General features: G+C 40.6%; 1 protein-coding gene across 1 annotated transcript in view; it reads right to left on the minus strand.

The window, feature by feature from the left end:
- Nucleotides 1-20,405, minus strand: part of LOC114665650 (zinc finger protein 665-like) — a 44,482-nt gene that overhangs the window by 12,778 nt on the left and 11,299 nt on the right. Inside the window, exon 3 of the mRNA XM_051935821.1 lies at nucleotides 12,493-13,203. Coding sequence (XP_051791781.1) covers nucleotides 12,493-13,203 — 711 coding nt within the window. The remainder of the gene's footprint in view (nucleotides 1-12,492; nucleotides 13,204-20,405) is intronic.

Consider the following 20,405-nt stretch of genomic DNA (forward strand, 5'->3'; position numbering starts at 1 on the left):
TTAGTTGTGGTGTTTGTCTGGATTGCTTGTATGTACAACGCTACGAGGATTAAGAAAAGGAGTAAGAAAATAAATTTAAAAAAAGTTTTTCTTGATAACCAAGGGTGCCGGTTTGCCACAATATAAAGCGAACACCCCCTCATCAGAGTGGAGCTCTGTCTATTTTAGACATTCAGAAGGTTATAGAGTGCAGAACAAAAGTTTAAGGGCAGGTAGCATCCTTATTATTTAATGGATTCTAAAAATTTAGGCTTAAAAATTAAACTGTGATTACATATATTTTGGGACTAACACTATTTCGAGTTATTCTATTTTAAACACAAACTGTTGTTCGTATCACAGCATAGAGCACTGCCTTTACAAATTGACAATGTGAGATTTCTATGCAGTAAGTTCATTAAAGTTTAATAGCATTAAACAATATGACACTCTCGGAGTGTCCTCATTAGCCTGATTGTTTATCAAGTCAAATATCTGAACCTGCTTTGGATAATAAAATATGCCTATCGTTTGTGTACGTCCTCCATGTAGTGCACACACATGACTTTTTTAACGGATGGTCCACAATGATGCATATTGAAACCCAGAACAAATTTTGTACCAGAAAAATTAAAAATATTTTACTATTTTTGGAGTTCAGGCTAATTACATAAGTTACTTGTTCAAGTGACAAGCCCTCTCCTTCCAGCAGAACAAGGTTTGAAACCGCGTTTATTTATGTGGTAAACCACCAAATAATATTTAAATTTAGCTTTTCAGAATGGGGAAGGAAACTTGCTTGCTAAAGTACCTGGCATTCCATATTCAGATGAATGCCTGCTGCCGGCTGTAACCTCACGGTCTCCATTCGAACTTCCAGGGACAGCGAGTGACAGGGTCGGCTTAGTGCATGAGCACTTAGTTCAGAGTTCAAAAAAATGGTGACTTCTTTAACCAAAAAAAAAAAAATAAAAATCGGTACTTGGGTACTAAATGGACGGCATGAAAAACGAATTCATAACATATTTATTGGGATAAAAAAAAATATACAAATTTACAGAAATTGGAGGGCGCTGCTGCCTCGCAGTTAGAAGACCTGGGTTCGCTTCCCGGGTCCTCCCTGCGTGGAGTTTGCATGTTCTCCCCGTGTCTGCGTGGGTTTCCTCTGGGTGCTCCAGTTTCCTCCCACAGTCCAAAGATATGCAGGTAGGTGCATTGGCGATCCGAAATTGTCCCATGTGTGTGTGTGCCCTGCAGTGGCCTGGCGCCCTGCCTGGGATTTGTTCCTGCCTTGCGTCCTGTGTTGGCTGGGATTGGCTCCAGCAGACCCCCGTGACCCTGTGTTAGGATATAACGGGTTGGATAATGACTGACTGACAGAAATTGGAATATTATAAAAATGCATACGTACAATTGGAAGTTATACGTCCAAATATTCATTTCTGGGGTTGGAAAACTAGACATACAAAGGCCGTGGCACCAAATTGAAGAGGGGAGGTTTGCATAAGGTTTCCCCCTACCCATTGAGCTCCGTGGGGGACGTTTCACTGCCGTCCGTTTAAAAAAATCATTTCAATGAACCGATATAAATGTACTGTAACTCGGTTGTACTCCAAGTGCGAGGTAAATTCTTATGAGGCGACTCTTCAATAAAATTGCGTGTAGTATTGAGATGGAAGGGCACACAGCGCCAGAGTAGCACCTTAGCGAGAACAATCGAGACGAGAACAGGCCATTCAGCCCAACAAAGCTCGCCCGACCCATCCACTTAATTCTTCTAATAAAAAAAAACACACACACACACACACACACACACATCAAGTCTACTTTTGAAAGTCCCTAAAGTCTACCAAGTGTCTGTGGTCCTCTGTGTGAAGAAAAACTTCCTAACGTTTGTGTGAAATTTCCCCTTAACGAGTTTCCAATTGTGTCCCCGCATTCTTGATGAACTCGTTTTAAAGTCACCGTCTCGATCCACTGGACTAATTTCCTTCATAATTATAAACAATTCAAATAATGTCACCTCTTAATCTTTTGTTTAAACTGTAAAGACTCAGCTCATTTAATCTTTCCTCTTAATTCATCCCCTGTAGCCCTGGAATCAGCCTGTTATTATTCTGTGGACGTTTTCTAGCGCTGTCGTGTCCTTTTTGTAGCCTGGACACCAAAACTGCACCCAGTGAACACAGAATTCTGCCAGTTTGTCGAATATAGTGGCTTTACGTTCACTTCTACCCATTCCTGCCACAATCCTTTTATTTTGTAGCATCAGCAGTGGCGGAAACAGCGGAAATATCAAGAAAAAAAAGTCAGTGAATACAAATGGGAAAAATTATAGCACAGCAGTAGCGGGCAATCATGATGTAAATATGGAAGCTATTAATATGTATCTAATATGCGGACAACAATTTTGGATGATCCGCTGTGGCAACCCCGAACGGGAGCACCCGAAAGAAGAAGAAGAAGATTGTCTGGAACGGTCTGTGCAGCACCCTGGCTCAGAACCAGAGAGAGACACACTCCTCAGGTGACTAGGGACTGGCAGAGGGCGGCACAGACACCTGGAGAAGCCGGACATAAAAGCGGCTCCTGAAATTGTGGCTGTTTTTCTCGGTGCCACTCACTGAAGCTGTATATAATTTTTTGGGTCCAACTCTCTACTGCCGCAATTTTAATTACAATTGATATTTTTTGTTAATGAAAGAACCTTTATCAAGCCGAAACGCGATTTGGATGTCCTACAGAGATTCGTTCACCAAGTGCTGCTGCTGTTCTCTGTGTGCCTGGCACTTGAGCTTACAGCCTCAGGTCATCCACCAATCAGAGACGAGAGAAGATTGGAGGGCTCAGTTAATTTCGAGAGTGGACTGATCGGATCTGAGGTTTGGTGGGTTCAATGCCATACGCAACATGAAGGGGGACAATGAGTTAGTCCCCTTGGGATGAGGTCTGGGCGATATTTCATTCAATTGAAATTTAGATCATTTTGCCCCACAATATGATGTTTGATGCATTCAAATTTGTTGTCAAAAGAGGTTAAAGATTCAACCAGCACCATATAAACATGGACAGTGGCGTGCAAAAGTCTGGGCCCCCTTGCTTAAAAAGTCTGTTACTGTGAATAGTGAAGTGAGCAGAGGATGAACTGATCACCAAAAGGCATAAAGCTAAAGGTGCCACATTTCAGCATTTTATGGAAGATGAGTGTAGTGTATTGAGCAGGCTAAGCTATTTGAGGTCTCAGACAACATTTCTAAAGGTGGGCTCAGCCCTTCAATAACTCATTAAGACCATGGCTTGTTCACACTCATCATTAGGAAGGCCCAGGTGATGCAAATGTCAAAGCTGTAGAAATTCTCAAACCATTCCAACAATCAGAAGCCATGGGCTCCACTAAGCAGCTGCCTAACACTCTGAAAAATAAAAGAATTGATGCTCACCAAGCAGGAGAAGGTGACAAGAAAAAAACAAATCATTTACAAATCGGCGTCTCCTCAGTTCATAATGTTAAGAAATAGCAGTTAACAAGAACAGTGGAGGTCAAATCGCGATCTGACAGACCAAGAAAACTTTCTGCAAGAACAGCTCATTGGCTTGCTAGAAAGGCAAATAAAAACCCCTGCCTGGCTGCAAAAGACCCTCAGAAGGATTGAGCAGACTCTGAAGTGGTGTTGTGACTGTTCTACTGTGCAGTGACACCTCCACAAACAGGACCTTCATGGTAGAGGCAGCAGAAGAAAACCTGTAATGCGTGATGTTTGCAAATGGACATCTAAACAAGCCTGAAGCATTTTAGAAAACAAGTCCGATGGACTGATGAAGTCAATATAGAACTTTTTGGCCTTCATGTGCAAAGGTGTGTTTGGATCACTTTCCTCTGATGATGACACCTGGCAGGTTGTTGAAAGCTTAATTAAAGGAATAAAAAAACAAAACAAGATATGACTCATTTACTTCCATTGTACATCTCTCGCACCAAATTGTATAACTTGCATAACATAACTCACGCTGGGTCTGGCAGGACCATTTCTCAGGCAAGCTCCAGTCCTCCTCTCCATCTTGTTCTAAAGCTACCAACAATTTCACCTTGAGACCTCAAACTGAGATTTTAACACTCCATTGGGAACTTCTCTTTAAAAATGTTATGTTTAAGAAATTTGATGTACAGTTATCCAAAAACCCTCCCCGACTAACAGCAGCACATCACATCGATGGCATTCTGACATCACTTGCATTGGACTCTGTTGTCGCTGAAAGCTATTGAGCCTCCACAAGCATATTTAACTTTAGGATATATAAAGTGCTGTTAAGATAAATATTTAATGTAGTCTATGAGGTCATGTAATTTCTTATATTATATGAATATGACTTGTTATAAAAATATTTAACAAAAAATGTGATAACTCTGAATAAAATAACTCAAAAAATATAAAATGCACCAAATACCTGAACACACCCAAGTGCTTCGCCATGTTCACGGCTGTAACACCTGCGGGTGCTCATTTTATAAAATTCACAGGCATAGTTTCATCTGTACTTGCAGCCAGGCCACTCGTATTTTGAATCCTGTGTTCTGAATGAACTGATCACCATCTTGAATTCTTCCTTCTCTACTATTACAGGTACGTTCATGGGCAGGGGGAAAAATAATTTCTAAAGGGGCTGCTTAAAGTTCTGAGGAGGGCAGGGATATTTTGGCGACACCTTCCTTTCACTTTCAACCTAACAAACAGTGAAGTAACATCTCACTATTAAAAATTTGCATTGTACACTCATAATTGAAATAATTACTGCAGTACAAATCTATTGTGAAGGGCAGCCATGGCCATTATCTGGCCAAGACGCCAATGGAATGGAAGGACCAGGTCCCTCATGTACAGTGCATCCGGAAAGTATTCACAGCGCATCACTTTTTCCACATTTTGTTATGTTACAGCCTTATTCCAAAATGGTTTCATTTTTTTCCTCAGAATTCTACACACAACACCCCATAATGACAACGTGAAAAAAGTTTACTTGAGGTTTTTGCAAATTTATTAAAAATAAAAAAACTGAGAAATCCCATGTACATAAGTATTCACAGCCTTTGCTCAATACTTTTGTCGATGCACCTCTGGCAGCAATTACAGCCTCAAGTCTTTTTGAATATGATGCCACAAGCTTGACACACCTATCCTTGGCCAGTTTCGCCCATTCCTCTTTGCAGCACCTCTCAAGCTCCATAAGGTTGGATGGGAAGCGTCCGTGCACAGCCATTTTAAGATCTCTCCAGAGATGTTCAATCGGATTCAAGTCTGGACTCTGGCTGGGCCACTCAAGGACATTCACAGAGTTGTCCTGAAGCCACTCCTTTGATATCTTGGCTGTGTGCTTAGGGTCGTCGCCCCAGTCTGAGGTCAAGAGCGCTCTGGAGCAGGTTTTCATCCAGGATGTCTCTGTACATTGCTGCAGTCATCTTTCCCTTTATCCTGACTAGTCTCCCAGTCCCTGCCACTGAAAAACATCCCCACAGCATGATGCTGCCACCACCATGCTTCACTGTAGGGATGGTATTGGCCTGGTGATGAGCGGTGCCTGGTTTCCTCCAAACGTGACGCCTGGCATTCGCACCAAAGAGTTCAATCTTTGTCTCATCAGACCAGAGAATTTTCTCTCTCATGGTCTGAGAGTCCTTCAGTCCTTGGCAAACTCCAGGTGGGCTGCCATGTGCCTTTTACTAAGGAGTGGCTTCCGTCTGGCCACTCTACCATACAGGCCTGATTGGTGGATTGCAGCAGAGATGTTTGTCCTTCTGGAAGGTTCTCCTCTCTCCACAGAGGACCTCTGGAGCTCTGACAGAGTGACCATCGGGTTCTTGGTCATCTCCCTGACTAAGGTCCTTCTCCCCCAATCGCTCAGTTTAGATGGCCGGCCAGCTCTAGGAAGAGTCCTGGTGGTTTCAAACTTCTTCCACTTACGGATGATGGAGGCCACTGTGCTCATTGGGACCTTCAAAGCAGCAGAAATTTTTCTGTAACCTTCCCCAGATTTGTGCCTCGAGACAATCCTGTCTCGGAGGTCTACAGACAATTCATTTGACTTCATGCTTGGTTTGTGCTCTGACATGAACTGTCAACTGTGGGACCTTATATAGACAGGTGTGTGCCTTTCCAAATCATGTCCAGTTAACTGAATTTACCACAGGTGGACTCCAATGAAGCTGCAGAAACATCTCAAGGATGAACAGGGGAAACAGGATGCACCTGAGCTCAATTTTGAGCTTCATGGCAATGGCTGTGAATACTTATGTACATGTGCTTTCTCAGTTTTTTTTATTTTTAATAAATTTGCAAAAACCTCAAGTAAACTTTTTTCACATTGTCATTATGGGGTGTTGTGTGTAGAATTCTGAGGAAAAAAATTAATTCAATCCATTTTGGAATAAGGCTGTAACATAACAAAATGTGGAAAAAGTGATGCGCTGTGAATACTTTCCAGATGCACTGTATACAGTAAATGGTGTGTACGCACAAAAATGTTGCGTACTCCCATTTCCACGCTCACATCAGGATGTATAAGACCTAAACTTGGCGTAAAGTCATGCACATTTTCACGCAAGCTAAATGCTTGGCGTATGCAAGTTTTCAGCTCGGTTTTGCAAACTGGCGGCACCCAGCATCAAAGCAGTGCTATTGTTCCAGTGTGGTTTCCCTTTCTTTTTTTGATCCATATCCCTGACCCGGCTTTATCAAATAAACAATATGCTGTTAATTTCAGTGTATTAGTGTAAGACATCTGATTGTAATTAACCTGTAACAATATAATGTAAGTTAATTTACCCTTGGGATTAGTAAAGTATCTATCTATAATCATCCACGGAATGGCCAAACTATTCTAAATACCATAGCGGCTTTAGCGTTATTCCTCTCAGCGCACCACTCAGACTATTATCCCACTGTATCCGAGTGTGCAATCTGATCAGAAAGAGAATTATCAGGATACAGCATCAAGCACACGCTGCCTCAGCCATGCTGTTTGCTGAACTGCTCTCAAACGGCAAAAGCTTCAGAACCTTTCCTGTAGGGTCATCGCGGTTCAGAAACAGTTTCATCCCAAGTACTATAAAACGCACCCAATCAGTCCATCAAGTGCTCCTTGTAGAAATGATTCTACTTATAAGTACAATCACCTCACTGCAAACTTGCGATACAGTTATAATATTACATAACCAGAGCCAGTTTATAAAGTGGGTATTTACATATGAGGACGATATTTTTAAGATGAAAAGCAGCAAAATATGTTTATTATATTACACAGATAAAACTAACTTCATTTAAATAATCTATATTGTTAATAATTAAACATGTGAGGACACGGTGCCCCGTTCAGGGATTATTCCTGCCTCGCACTGTATTCTTGCTGGGGCTGGTGCAACCCTGGAAGGATAGAATAATTAAGTGTACTATGAAGATACTTCAATGTTCCTTAAAAGTTTTGAAGAATCGCCATTCTAAGCTTACAGATGGCTTAATGTCTATTACAGAGCTCATTGTGTGGCGATTGACTCCTTGGAGAAAGAAAGGACGGACAGGAATTGGTGGTTAGAACGTTTGAAAGAGACAGTACTGCTGCAATAAATTATTTCATTGAAGGTCGCACACGGCGCAGCAAGCATCTTGCGTGAGGCAGGAACAATCACTGGATGGGGTGCCAGCTCGTCACTATCACTGCATCAGTATTTAAATTATTCAGAGAGCTGTAATATCACGAATGTAATGGATTCTGTGTCCAGTCGGAGGAAGAGAAAGCCCATTTAAGAAGCACATTGTGATAAACACAAACACAGAGCACATAGAACACACAGAATACAAAACAAAGCATTTAAAGTGCTACTTCAATTACGGTGGGATTTGAGAAACTAGTAAATTAAATGATTTTAAGATGAAGTTTATGATGTTCAATGTTAATTACAAAATAAACTAAGTGATTAAAGTGGAAATTTTGAGATTAAAGTTGACATTTTGAGCTTTTCTCCACTGTCTTTTTTTCTTTTCTCTGTACCCTAAGAAGTTTTCATATGACACTCAAGACGGTGGACTACAACTCGCCTTTTCACGGCGACTTTGATATCTGACAACTTCTTTATTTCGGACACTGTGTGACTTTGTGAACTTGAGCTTTCAAGCTTCTCCGACACTGTCAGTCGATCAACTTCCTTTTGTTGTTTGTATCACTGTTTAAACCAACAAAATAGTATTCGCTGAAATTCTTCTATTTCCCCTGTGATTTTGCCATTGTCTTTTCACAGAACGCGGAGCTTAAGGGCTATTTATATTGATTTGCATATTCAAAGTGGCATAAATCTGGGAGGAGTTTGGGGAGTAGCAGCAGGCTTGTGCACGTGCGTTACTTTTCACAATGACCGGGATTTATGGTGTGAAAGAACATGGAAGGTGGCGATCGTACAGATTTATGCATCTGGATTTTTTTTGTGGGTACGAACATTTTCACTTTTGTCCTTACGCCATGTTATAGTGTATCCTACGCACGGCCTTATACATGAGGCCCCAGGAGAGAGAAAGGAAAAAAAAAAAAGCTGAGGCAATACCTCCCCTGGGACACTAGAGGGTGGCCCTCCTGGGTGGCTGTGGCACCATGGATTCCTGCAGGGCATGCTGGGAGTTGGAGTTTGGTACAGCCTTGCTAGGCTGGGGAGAGCTACAGGGCCTTATAGTGAGATTCAACCACACCTGGGAATGAAACCAGGTAATACTGATGAACCACCTGGGACACTCCCAGGGCCAGAATGAAAAAAAAGGAGCCGCCTTGCCAAAGTCGGAGAGAGTGAGAGAGAGAGAGAGACCAAGACCTGTACCGCTGTGCATTGTGCTGCACTCTGGGGAGCGAGAAAGCGGCTCCCCTCTATAAATGTACTGTGTGTGCTTTATAACAACTTGTGTTTGCCTATCTATGTTGGGTAAAGGTAGCTGTACGCGCCATGGTGGTTCACAATATATGTATTTTTCATCTGTAAAAGTAATATGATTGCATACTTGACTTCATCTAACTTAATCAGCTTAACAGATTAAAAGTTTGTGAGGAGAACATATATTTTTTGAATAACACGTATAAACAAAAACCCAACCCGTGACGTATCTACAACTACTGACATTAGGACGCTCAATTCAAAAATTTATTTCTTGTATATCTCAAAATCACAGAAGGGATAGGGATGACTCAGTGGGCTTGAACAGACACACACACACACACATACACACACCCCTGCACCAAGCCCCCACCCCCCAAACTAGTGATGACTTCCCCTAAGATGACAAGAATTCTTGGGAGAGGCAATTCAGAGAGGTAGGTAGGTTGGGCATGCAATGGGTGTCCAAGAAAAAAAAAAATGGGGGAAATACAACAAACAAACAAAACCTCTACACAGAGCTCGATTGCCAATTGATTGTGACCACCCCAAGAATACAATGTAATAGTATTCACAAATCAAACAAAAAACACTCCAAATGAAAACAAAATGTCCAGTGGTGCAGTTTACTCTAATTGACACACAAACAATGAATCATTCACACAACTACAAGGACTGCCATTTTGTTTTAATACAGCGAGAAGATGGAGGAGCGCCTACTACTCTGTGCAGACGTAACACTTTTGGTGTGAATTAGTGGTCAGTGCAGTTATCCGACCACTCAGTAAGTATGGGTTCAGTAGGCAAAGCCGTTTAAAAATCCTGCAGCAGTCATCTCCTTTACACCCGCTGATAGATAGATAGATAGATAGATAGATAGATAGATAGATAGATAGATAGATAGATAGATAGATAGATAGATAGATAGATAGATAGATAGATAGATAGATAGATAGATAGATAGATAGATAGATAGATAGATAGATAGATAGATAGATAGATAGATAGATAGATAGATAGATAGATAGATAGATACTTTATTAATCCCAGGGGGAAATTCACATACAGTGTGTAGTGGAATAGTAGACATTGTATACAATGTTGCTTAGCAAGGGACCCTCCTTCCTTCTTTGCTGGGGAGGTGGGATGGATTGTTGCAGACTCCACACATGCCTAGCTGGCCTGTTCATATGCAGTAGCAGGTTTTATCTTTAGCTCTTTTACTGCTTGCTCTGTAATCCCATGTAAAACCCACCCATTAGCAGATAGAATTAACAGCACCTGGTCTAAACTCTTCCTCTTTGGACCCTCACTCACCACCCCAGTGACAAAAAAATGGGCGGAGTCAACATGGTTGGACTTGAACAGCTTTGGGGATTTTTGTGAATTTTACTAAACAGAAGGAGTAGTTGTAAAAAGAAAAAAAAAGTACAGAACATTACGATATCGGCTTTTGCATACTGATTGCTTCATAAACCAAATAAAAAAATCATTGTCCAGCTTTGCCCAGAAAATTCCTCTTATTTTTATGTTTTAGGAATGGGATCTGGCCTGATATTACATTAATAAGTGTTTGCCCTCGACCACATCCTGGTGTAGTACCATCAGTTGTCCGATCCAGAAGTTTAAGCCGTCTGGACCAGGTGTCCTCTAGTTAGCAGTGGTTCTGATCTGGTTCTGGTCACCTCAGGGTATTTCATTTCTTCATTTTCTGCCTCTAGTTTAAGCAGTCGGTTTCCTTATTATGCTCTTGAATATTCTCCTATATGCTTCTCTAAAATATTCCAAGTTCTTTTCCACCTGGTGCACTGTAGTTAAACTCCAGATTGTTCCTGAACAGTCGAATCCTACTTCATCTCTTTTAGACGTTCTTTGTGAATAACAGTTTTGCTTCTGCCACAGATTTGGAGTTTATTATTTGCTGTTGCGAAGTTTACACTGTGTGTTGACATGCAATACTCAGATTACAGTTGGTGTATTTGGGTTTGAGTTTGTGTGATTTCAAATCTTCCCAGTAGGTCTTGATTAATGAAACGTCCCTCTGTAGATGCTTGATGTCCCCATGGTGGAATGCAGTTTTGCTCGTTTCTCCTTACTCCGATTTTCGTCTGCTCTGTTTAGAAGTCATGAGTTCTGCTGCACAGTTCTGATCCGGTTGTATCCATCACCCACTGTTGCTGTTGCTTTACTTCAGTTATGGCCTTGCTGAGCTTAGCTATTATACTGCATGTGGTACAGTTTAATAATATTCTCAGTAACAACTTTCCTCTGTATTGTTGTGCAGTTTCTATTTCCATCAGGTCCAGAAGCTCTTCTTAAAATTTCCTGCATTTGTCATTTGTGTTGTTTTGTTTACTTCATATTCCTCTAGAGTCCTTCTGCCACTTTTCTTATCCAGTGCTGTTGTCATTTGCTGCCTTAAGTTAGTGTTGAATGCAGACATTTATTATCATGTTTCACCTCCAAGACTTCTCTCTCTTTGTCATTTGTGCATCATTATTTGAAAATAGTTATAACCCAGCAGTGACATTTTTCAACTGGGTCCATTCATACTTGGTTTATTTTTTTCTTGATTTCTTTAATTAAAAAAGAATTATATATTACAACTTAGTCTGCTTCAGTATCTTAACTTGGAAGATTACTTTTCCGGATTGCCGTTTTTGCACACCCTCCTGATATATCCTTTGAGGTATTTGGAAGTTTTAGATTGATTGCATAAGAGAGCAGCAGTACATGAGTTCTCCTTTATCTTCAGTTGAACCACCAGATGATGTCCAGTCCTCTTGATTTCTTGTGCAAGTTACTACTCTTGTTGTCCGATTGGTTCTACCATTTATCTGGACTGACACCACACTGGAAGTCTTCACGCCTTCATGTGAAGATGGGTTACTGTCGCTTTTTATCAAGGGAGACAAGCACTCACTAAGAATTACTTTTTAGTACACTTTTCATATTTTGAAAGTAGGTTTATTTTAATGAGATTGGGTTTGAATCTTAAAAAAAAAAAGCCAACCACGTGAAGATCCTTCTCAGAACTGGAGTAGTTAGGAAGGTTCCAGTTCCTTCTCCTTCACCAGACACTAAAACTTCAAGGCTTGTTTCTCTGCTGGGTGAGTATCAAACCATCTGCCACATTCAGAACAATATAACTTTGGTCGGGGTTAAAATTCTCAATAATGGCTTGGTGTGCTTACTTGTTGGACAGGAGTGAACATCAGAGTCATGAAGATTTTTTTTTTTTTTAAATAATGATTTTTGCACTGCTACTGTTATTCCCTTAAATCTTCTGCCAAGCAATGTACTTGTATTGTCCCTAATAATGCTCGTTTCTGTAGTTCGTATGGATTGATGGTAATTAGTAGGGTGTTTAGTTGGACTTAAATTTGTCTGTTTAGCAAGACCTGTGGCTCCTGGAGCCAGTTGCGTAATTTCAGTTCTTAGATTTTCTTATACATTTCCTTTTAAATTGTGAGCATAGAATAATCACTTGGGACTGAAATGTCAACACTCCATGGTTCATCAGAATGTTTTGCTTCAACGTCTTGTTTTCGGGCATCCAATTTTCCGATTGTTGGAACTGGCAAGTCCCAAGTGACAAATGCCTCCTCATTTTCCTTTATCTGGTCGGATATGTGGTGAATTCTCTTTGGTGTGAATTTTTTTGTGGCACCGAAGATTGATGGCATGCGAGAATTGTTCACCACATTCAGAACAGCAATATGCCTTCTCTCCTGTGTGAATTCTTTTGTGGATCTGAAGAGTATTTTTTTGTGAAAATTGTTTCCCACATTCCAAACAGCAGTACGGCTTCTCTCCTGTATGAACTCTTTTATGCCTCTGAAGGCTGCTTCTTAGCAAAAACTGTTTGCCACACTCAGAACAGCAATATGGCTTCTCTCCACTGTGAATCCTTGTGTGGCCCCAAAGATGTTTCATTTGTGCAAATTGTTTGCCACATTCAGAACAGCAATAAGGTTTCTCTCCTGTGTGAATACTTTGGTGGCTCTGAAGATTGCACTTGTGTGCAAACTGTTTGCCACATTCAGAACAAGAATATGGCTTCTCTCCAGTGTGAATTCTTTGGTGGCTCTGAAGATTACTGCTACGGCGGAATTGTTTACCACATTCAGAACAGCAAAATGGCTTTTCTCCTGTGTGAATTCTGGTGTGTCTCTGAAGAGTGTTTCTTTGTGAAAACTGTTTGCCACATTCATGACAGCAATACGGCTTCTCTCCAGTGTGAATTCTCATATGTATCTGAAGACTACTCTTGCGACAGAATTGTTTGCCACATTCAGAACAACAGTGACGTTTGTTTTCTGTATGAAGTTTAAAGAGAAAATAAAAGGTTATTTTTTTAATCCACTCTGTTATTGACATTAAGTTACAACATTAAATAAACGCTAGTTGCAATTACAAATATCCTTGTATAAGCATAAGTTGAAACAGTAAATTAAATAGATCACAAGTGATAGAACCAACTGACAAGAATAAAAGGGTCATATTTTGTTTAACCACATTATAGAAATGCATCACAATTTTGCCAACCAACTCATAAAATATTATTTTGTTTTCATTTTATTTGATTAATGGTTATGATATTTAAAAGAAACCCAGTCATAAAACAGAATGCCAAGCATGTGAAATGATCAGAATGTGTCCTTGACATTTCTCCACAGCTAAGACTAATTTAAAATGAATATCAGAAAGGCTTAGTTAAATCAAAACAGAGGAATTAGCGAAGTAATATATTAATACACAGGCCTAGAGGAGCTGCAGTCATCCAGGAGAAAAGTCGGAAGATAAGAAAACCCAGGATGAGTGCAGTTATTTGTGTCTGCATTGATACTCTGAGTGGGAAGAGACACCAGGATTTTGCGACTCACTGGAGACATTTACACGTTAATGGACAAGTACTGTTACACTAATCAAACTGAAATTTGCTCTGTTTTAATGTGTATTTAATTAAACATACACATTCATGTGTGAAAATAATGTCTAGTTTAAGGGTGTATGTCACAGCATTGTAGTTAGAAACGCCAGGCACTCCACACCACTGTACTCAATGAAAACCCAATATAAAAAAAATAAAACTGAACTATAAGGAACAAAATTGCTTTCAAGCTGTTTTAATAGTCCGATTCAGCTCTGCTCTTCCCGAGACCTTAAATATGTCTCTGCTAAATATTAGAGCATTATAACAGCAAGATGATTTACATTAATGATCTTTTCAGCGATTGGAAAATTGACTCTCTCTCACCAAGTTAAAAGTGTCTCCGCTCAGATGAGGCAGCAGTGTCAACTGAAGCAGCACCTCCAAATTACAGTTTTGCTCATTTGGTTTGCCAAGGCAAAAAGGTGGCAGATTAGCAAGTATTTGCTGGAGCCAATTAAAACAGTACAAATGCAGTTTTGGTACGTTCCCATCTTTTGAGTACCTTGCTGTTGTTGCTCAAGGAGTCTCCCAGTCTCTCGTTTTGACCGACTATAGACTTCCAAAATATAATGCATCTTTTGAGGAATTCTCAGATTAGTGTTTATATTATGAAATTTCTGAACTCTGTTGTCCCCCCCAAAACGGGACAACATGCCGAAGTGAAGCACGACTGGCGAGTCTGTGGAAGACTGCTTATCCATTGCTGGGGCAACCGTAGGCTCACAGCGCTTCAGCGGAATGCCACAGAAGCAACTACAAGCCAAATGCGGTCATGCTATATAAGCACATGTCGTCGATGGGTGATGCAAGAAACATTATAAATGCAGGGAACAGTAATACTTGGCTACGACCCTGCCTGACTGCAGTGTCTGTGTATAGGAGAGTGGTAGATCCCACTACAATAAATAACCTTTCTGTTCCTTTTTACCAGCTGAATAAAGCTGGTATTGCTAAAGTACTGAGACTCAGTCTCGTGTTTTGGGGTGCAAGACAGGAACTCACATGTCACAATAGCAATTGACGATGACAGGTTCCCAATTGTAGGTGATTTTAATTTTTATGTGGACAACCAGTGTGACCCAAATGCAAGAGAATTCATGAACTTACTGCACGCTTTTGACCACAGCATGTCAGCCAGCCCACGCATAAGGGAGAACATGAGGTAGATTCAGTGATTTCAAAAGGATTAAACGTTGATGCGGGACAGGTCGTGAATATTGGTATATCGGATCATTTTTGCATATTTAATGTAGCAATACAGACAACTAATGCAAAGTGTACTGTCAAAAACATTGATACATCTGCAGCTTCAGTGTTTGCTAATATTCTAAACAGTCTGATTGTAGTGCTTACCTTAATAATGTTAACTGTGTAAATAGTAAGGAAGAAAGTTTTTATGCAGAGGTGAGAGTTGCAGCTGACACACTGGCCCTGAAAAGACAATTAAGGACTAAAAGACCCCAAAAAGTGTCTGATTTAAAGACAACACGCTAGAGAGCAGAGCATAAATGGAGAAAAACTAAACTGATAGTTCACTATGAAATATCAAAGGCACTAACAACTGAATATAACAATGCAGACAGCATTGAGAGGCAGTCTTCTCTCTCTAAATGAAAATGCTGGTAATACAAGAGTTTTATTATTATTTTCAACTATCGATCTTCTAAACCCAGCTCACACAATGGAATGCCTTCTAAAAACAATGAGGGAGACTTGAGGCTTTTGCCATTTTATATATATATATATATATATATATATTTATCTCTTTATTATAAAAACAAATCTTTGGGAGGAAGACTAGGGAGAAGAGAGGTGATCTTTTTGGAAGACAATTTGAAGTCCGTCGAGAGGCACTTTAACTTGCTCCCAGCTCTTAAAACGACAAGCAGAACAGGTAGCTCGCCAGCAGATGATCCGACCACTTCTCCTTAGCTTGCGTTCAGCCACCCTAAACCCCTCCCTCCTCCCTTCACAACTCGAGCGGCAGAGACACGAAGTGGCAAAAGGACAGCTGCTGTACAGGCTTTTAAATGATCGACGGGACACACGACAGCAGATGATCCGACGGCATCTCCTTACTTAGCATGAGTTCAGCCGCCTGCCCCCCCACAACGCAAGCAGCATTATACGTCCTGCGAGAAAGCATTGACCACGCCCGGGGCCAGAAGTAAAGGAAAAGTTTTTTTTACAACGTCACGCAAGACAAGGCAGTGAGGCATCATTTTAAACAAGTCCACAAACATCTAACATAGCAGTTGTTGGATTGCTTTTGGCATACACGCTTCATGTGCTCCCAGCTCTTAAAACGATAAGCAAAACACACAGCTCGCCAGCAGATGATCCGACCGCTTCTCCTTAGCGCACGTTCAGACACCCTAACACCCCTTCACAACGCCAAGTGGCAGAGACACGAAGTGGCAAAAAAGGACAGCTGCTGTACAGACTTTGAAATGATCGGGCAGCGAGACAAGCAGAACAGGCAGCTCACCAGCAGCAGACACACAGACAGCAGATGATCTGGTGGCATCTCTTTAGCATGCGTTGAGCCACACTCCTTTCACAACGCGAGCAGCATTATCTCTCCTGTGAGAAAGATTTAACCACACCCAGGGCCGGAAATAAAGGACAAGTATTGTTTTTACAAAACTTTTAAAGTTATAATAATTCATATGTAACAATTACCATGAAAATAATCTATTTAAATTGTAAATCCGGTAAACCAAACCCGGGAGTGGGCAGAGCCCCCTAGTATGTATATATATATATATATATATATAAAAAAAAATAAAATGATAATTGTATAGTACACACCCCCAAAATTAATCCCATTGAATCCTAGCATTCCCTTTTAAGCGAGTTAAATTCTTTCACTGGAATGGATTGACCCGAACTGCGTAGAACAATTTCTCATCTTAAACCTTCCACCTGCCTCCTTGACCAGTCCAACAGGCTGTTTCAAAGACGTCTTTATGTCCTGTCAATGTCCTTATTGATAGGGTGCTTGACTGTCTAAAGACTGCAGTTGCCAAACCCCTGCTCAAGAAAAACAAACCTTGACTGCTCTGCCTTTGACAACTTTAGACCAAATTGTAACCTGTCACACTTTCTAGAACTCTAGAAAAGGCAGTTTTTAAGCTGCTAAATGATTACTTGGTTCAACCATCAATTCTTGCCAAGTTTCAGTCAGGTTTTAGAACAAATCACACTACAAAAACTGCACTGGTTAAAGTAGTAAATGATTTGCGGGTTAATGTGGACAGAGGCCATGTAACCAATTGTTCTCTTAGACTTGAGTGCAGCATTTGACAAGACAGACTTCAGCATTCTTATAAACTGCCTTAGACAATGGGGGTGGGACTTCTCTGGCAGCATCTTAAATTGGTTCCAGTCTTACTTAACAGGTAGACAAATGTGTTAGTTGTGGCGGCTGTACTTCAGACACCCATGATATTTAATAAGGTGTACCACAAGAATCAATTCTAGGTCCGCTGCACTTTATTCAATCTCCATGCTTCCATGAGGTCAGATTATCTCACGTCAAGACAAGTTGAGCTGCCACAGCTAAGCAGATGACACATGGCTTTATCTATAGCGCCTGATGACCCAGATGCTCTTGTCTCTCCGAGTCTGTGATTTACCAGTATTTCCGATTAAATGAGTAGAAACTTTCCAAAACTAAATAAGGAAAAAACAGAAATATTAATGGCTGGCAAATGTGGATATAGCAAGGGCAATAGGAACAAACTTAATCCCTTAGGTTTAAAAATTAAGACGGAGGTAAAGAATTTAGGGGTAATCATTGGCCCGGACGTAAACTTTACAGTATAACGCATATCAATCAGACTACTTGAACTGCATTTTTTCCACTTAAGGAATATTGTAAAAGTTAGACATCATAACTTTACAAGACTCTGAAAAATTATCCTTTATTTAGTCGTCTAGATTGCTGTAATGCGCTATTTGCAGTTGATTTATGTCTTTCTTAGGTAGTCCTGTTAGGAGTGCAAAATGCCATCAGGCCAAATCTTAAGTAGAAAAAGAAAATTTGAGCACATCACACTAGTTTTAGCATTGTTACATTTGTTACCTGTGTTGTTCAGAATAGTCTTTAAAATGCTACTAAGGATTTATAATGCCTTAAATAGTCTTGGCCCGTCCTATAGTTTGAAATGCCTGTCCCTGTACACTTTAAGTCATAACCTTAGATCTTCAAATGGTGGTCTGCTTAGGATTCCAACAGCCAAACTTAAAATAAGTCATGACGTGGCTCTTTGCTATTACGCATCTAAAATTTGGAATACTTTACCAATAGGAATATTCCAGGCGAATACTGTGAAACATTTACCGTATATATTCGCGTTTAGGTTCTCCCATGGATAAGTCGAGACTTGATTTTATCATATAATCTCTGGTATTTTATAATGTCGGTCATATAAGTCAAATGCGGAAAAGTCACACTATTGGTCCAAGAGATTGCGATATGCTAATGCCCACCTGAGAGAGTAACCACGGAGCACATGTCCTTTTTATGTTCCTGTGTACTGTCCCTACGTGACCGCAAGGTAATGCCCAAACTATTCTGAAGCGACATTTGCACCGATTAGTGTTTTTTGTATCTCACACCCTTATAAACCTTTATCGTAAGAACATCCCTTATCTACGATGGAGTGTTCGATCAGAAGAAAATATGAAACTGGTTTAAAATTAAACATCATTGAAGTGGTGAAAGAAATTAACTGCACTGCTGCAACAAAATTTGATGTGTCTGAAGAAACTGGTGTGAGATTGGAGGAGGCAAGAAGAGGTTTATTTTTTGAACGGCCGTACAAGTCAGGGTCTGATTTTATGATCGATTGTTTCGGTTTCAAGACCCAACTTATGTGAGTATATACTGTATATAAACCTGCTAAAAACTCATTTTGTCTTTTTCATAGCTACATTTCAGTTGTATTCCTAAATCGACTATATAGGTATAGAGTTATCATATTCTTCAAGGATCAACAATCTGTACTAATCTCCACTATTCTCTGCCATTTTTTATGGTTCTTCTGTGGTGGCAATCTGTGCCACCACCACCTGATCAAGGCACCACGCAACCCCCTGGGATGATGGGGATGAAGACGGGTGTCTCAGCTGTTCGCGAGACCAACTTCAACAAACCTAGCATGTGCAGCATGAAAACTAAGAGGAATGAACATTCACGTTGGGTAGAACGCCCAGTGGGGGTTCGGTGGTCTTTTGGCATTGGAACTCCTGCAGATTTTTTTTCCTCTCTCCAGCCTAACCAGCCATCTCACCTTGTTTTATTTTTACATACTCTTTAATGTTATTGCCTAATCTTACCGGTTTTTCTTTTCACGTAACTCTTTGACATCTTATAAAGCACTTTGAGCCAGTGTCGTATGAAAATGTGCTGTAGAGATAAATGCTGCTGTTATTAACATAAGCACCCGTAATTCACCGTTTCGTTGGCATTCATTAAATCAGACAGAAGCCAGTGCTACTCTTTTGGTTCATTTTAGTCAAATCAGGAGTTTTTCTTGCCAATATTGCTTGGAAGGCCCCTTTGAAGCAAACAGCTTTCTTTACTGCTGGTGTCTTCAAATTACATCGAGGATCACCGCCACGTCGGGCATCTACACGTGCCTGGCCAGACGTCCTTGCAGTAGCCTCCACTACGAAGGTCTTTAACGTGTTCTGTTCAGACTATATGAACCTGATGACTGCCATTCTGAACAGAGGCATTGGGTCATCCGAGTGATTTAGCTTAGCCTTCGCTTTACCACATGGCCTCTAAGTAGACAACAAAGCCAGTCAATCACAAACTAGAAAACATAGTTTTCGGTTACCAGGAAGGCTCATGACAGACATTGTCACTGTTATTGGCAACCCAAGACCAGCACAAAAATTCAATAATTCACCACCTTGGTTCAAATCATATAGGTCATTCTAACCAGTTAGACCCTTTTACATTTCCCGTATTTTCTCTGCAAGCCCGTTGAGGTCTCCCAGCAGGTCTACACAGTCAGTACAGGATGCCGTGTTAAGCACTGTATCCAAAGTGTCTAAAAGAAACCAAATTATGGTTTGTATTGCACTCTTCACAGACTACAGGTGCAGGGCCCGGTGAGAAATTCGCAGTTAAAATGAAAATCTAGAGGATACTAATTACTAAATACAGAACTGGTACACATACAAATGCAGATTTGTTTAAGCAAACAAAGAACAATGTAGTTACGGATTAAACACAAATGGAAACCAACAACATTTGTCCATTAATTAATTGATAAACTATGGCCAGTTGACAAACAGTGAAGATTAAAATTGTAAAAGAGAAAGTTAAAAATAAAAAGTGACAATCCTGGAGATGTCAGCGAACTGGCTGAATGCCCGCTCCTAGGTTTTTCTATTGCAAATCCAAGCTGGATCTCCAATCTAATGAGAGAATCTTTCCTTCCAATGATTGCAATACTCCTTGATCTGACAGGACAACTGAATGATACTCTGAACAGTTGTTTGGCGCACGCACGCACGCGCACGCGCACGCGCACACGCACACGCACACACACACACACACACACACAC

This window comes from Erpetoichthys calabaricus, chromosome 1 (genome assembly GCF_900747795.2).
Source record: "Erpetoichthys calabaricus chromosome 1, fErpCal1.3, whole genome shotgun sequence".
Classification (NCBI taxonomy): domain Eukaryota; kingdom Metazoa; phylum Chordata; class Cladistia; order Polypteriformes; family Polypteridae; genus Erpetoichthys; species Erpetoichthys calabaricus.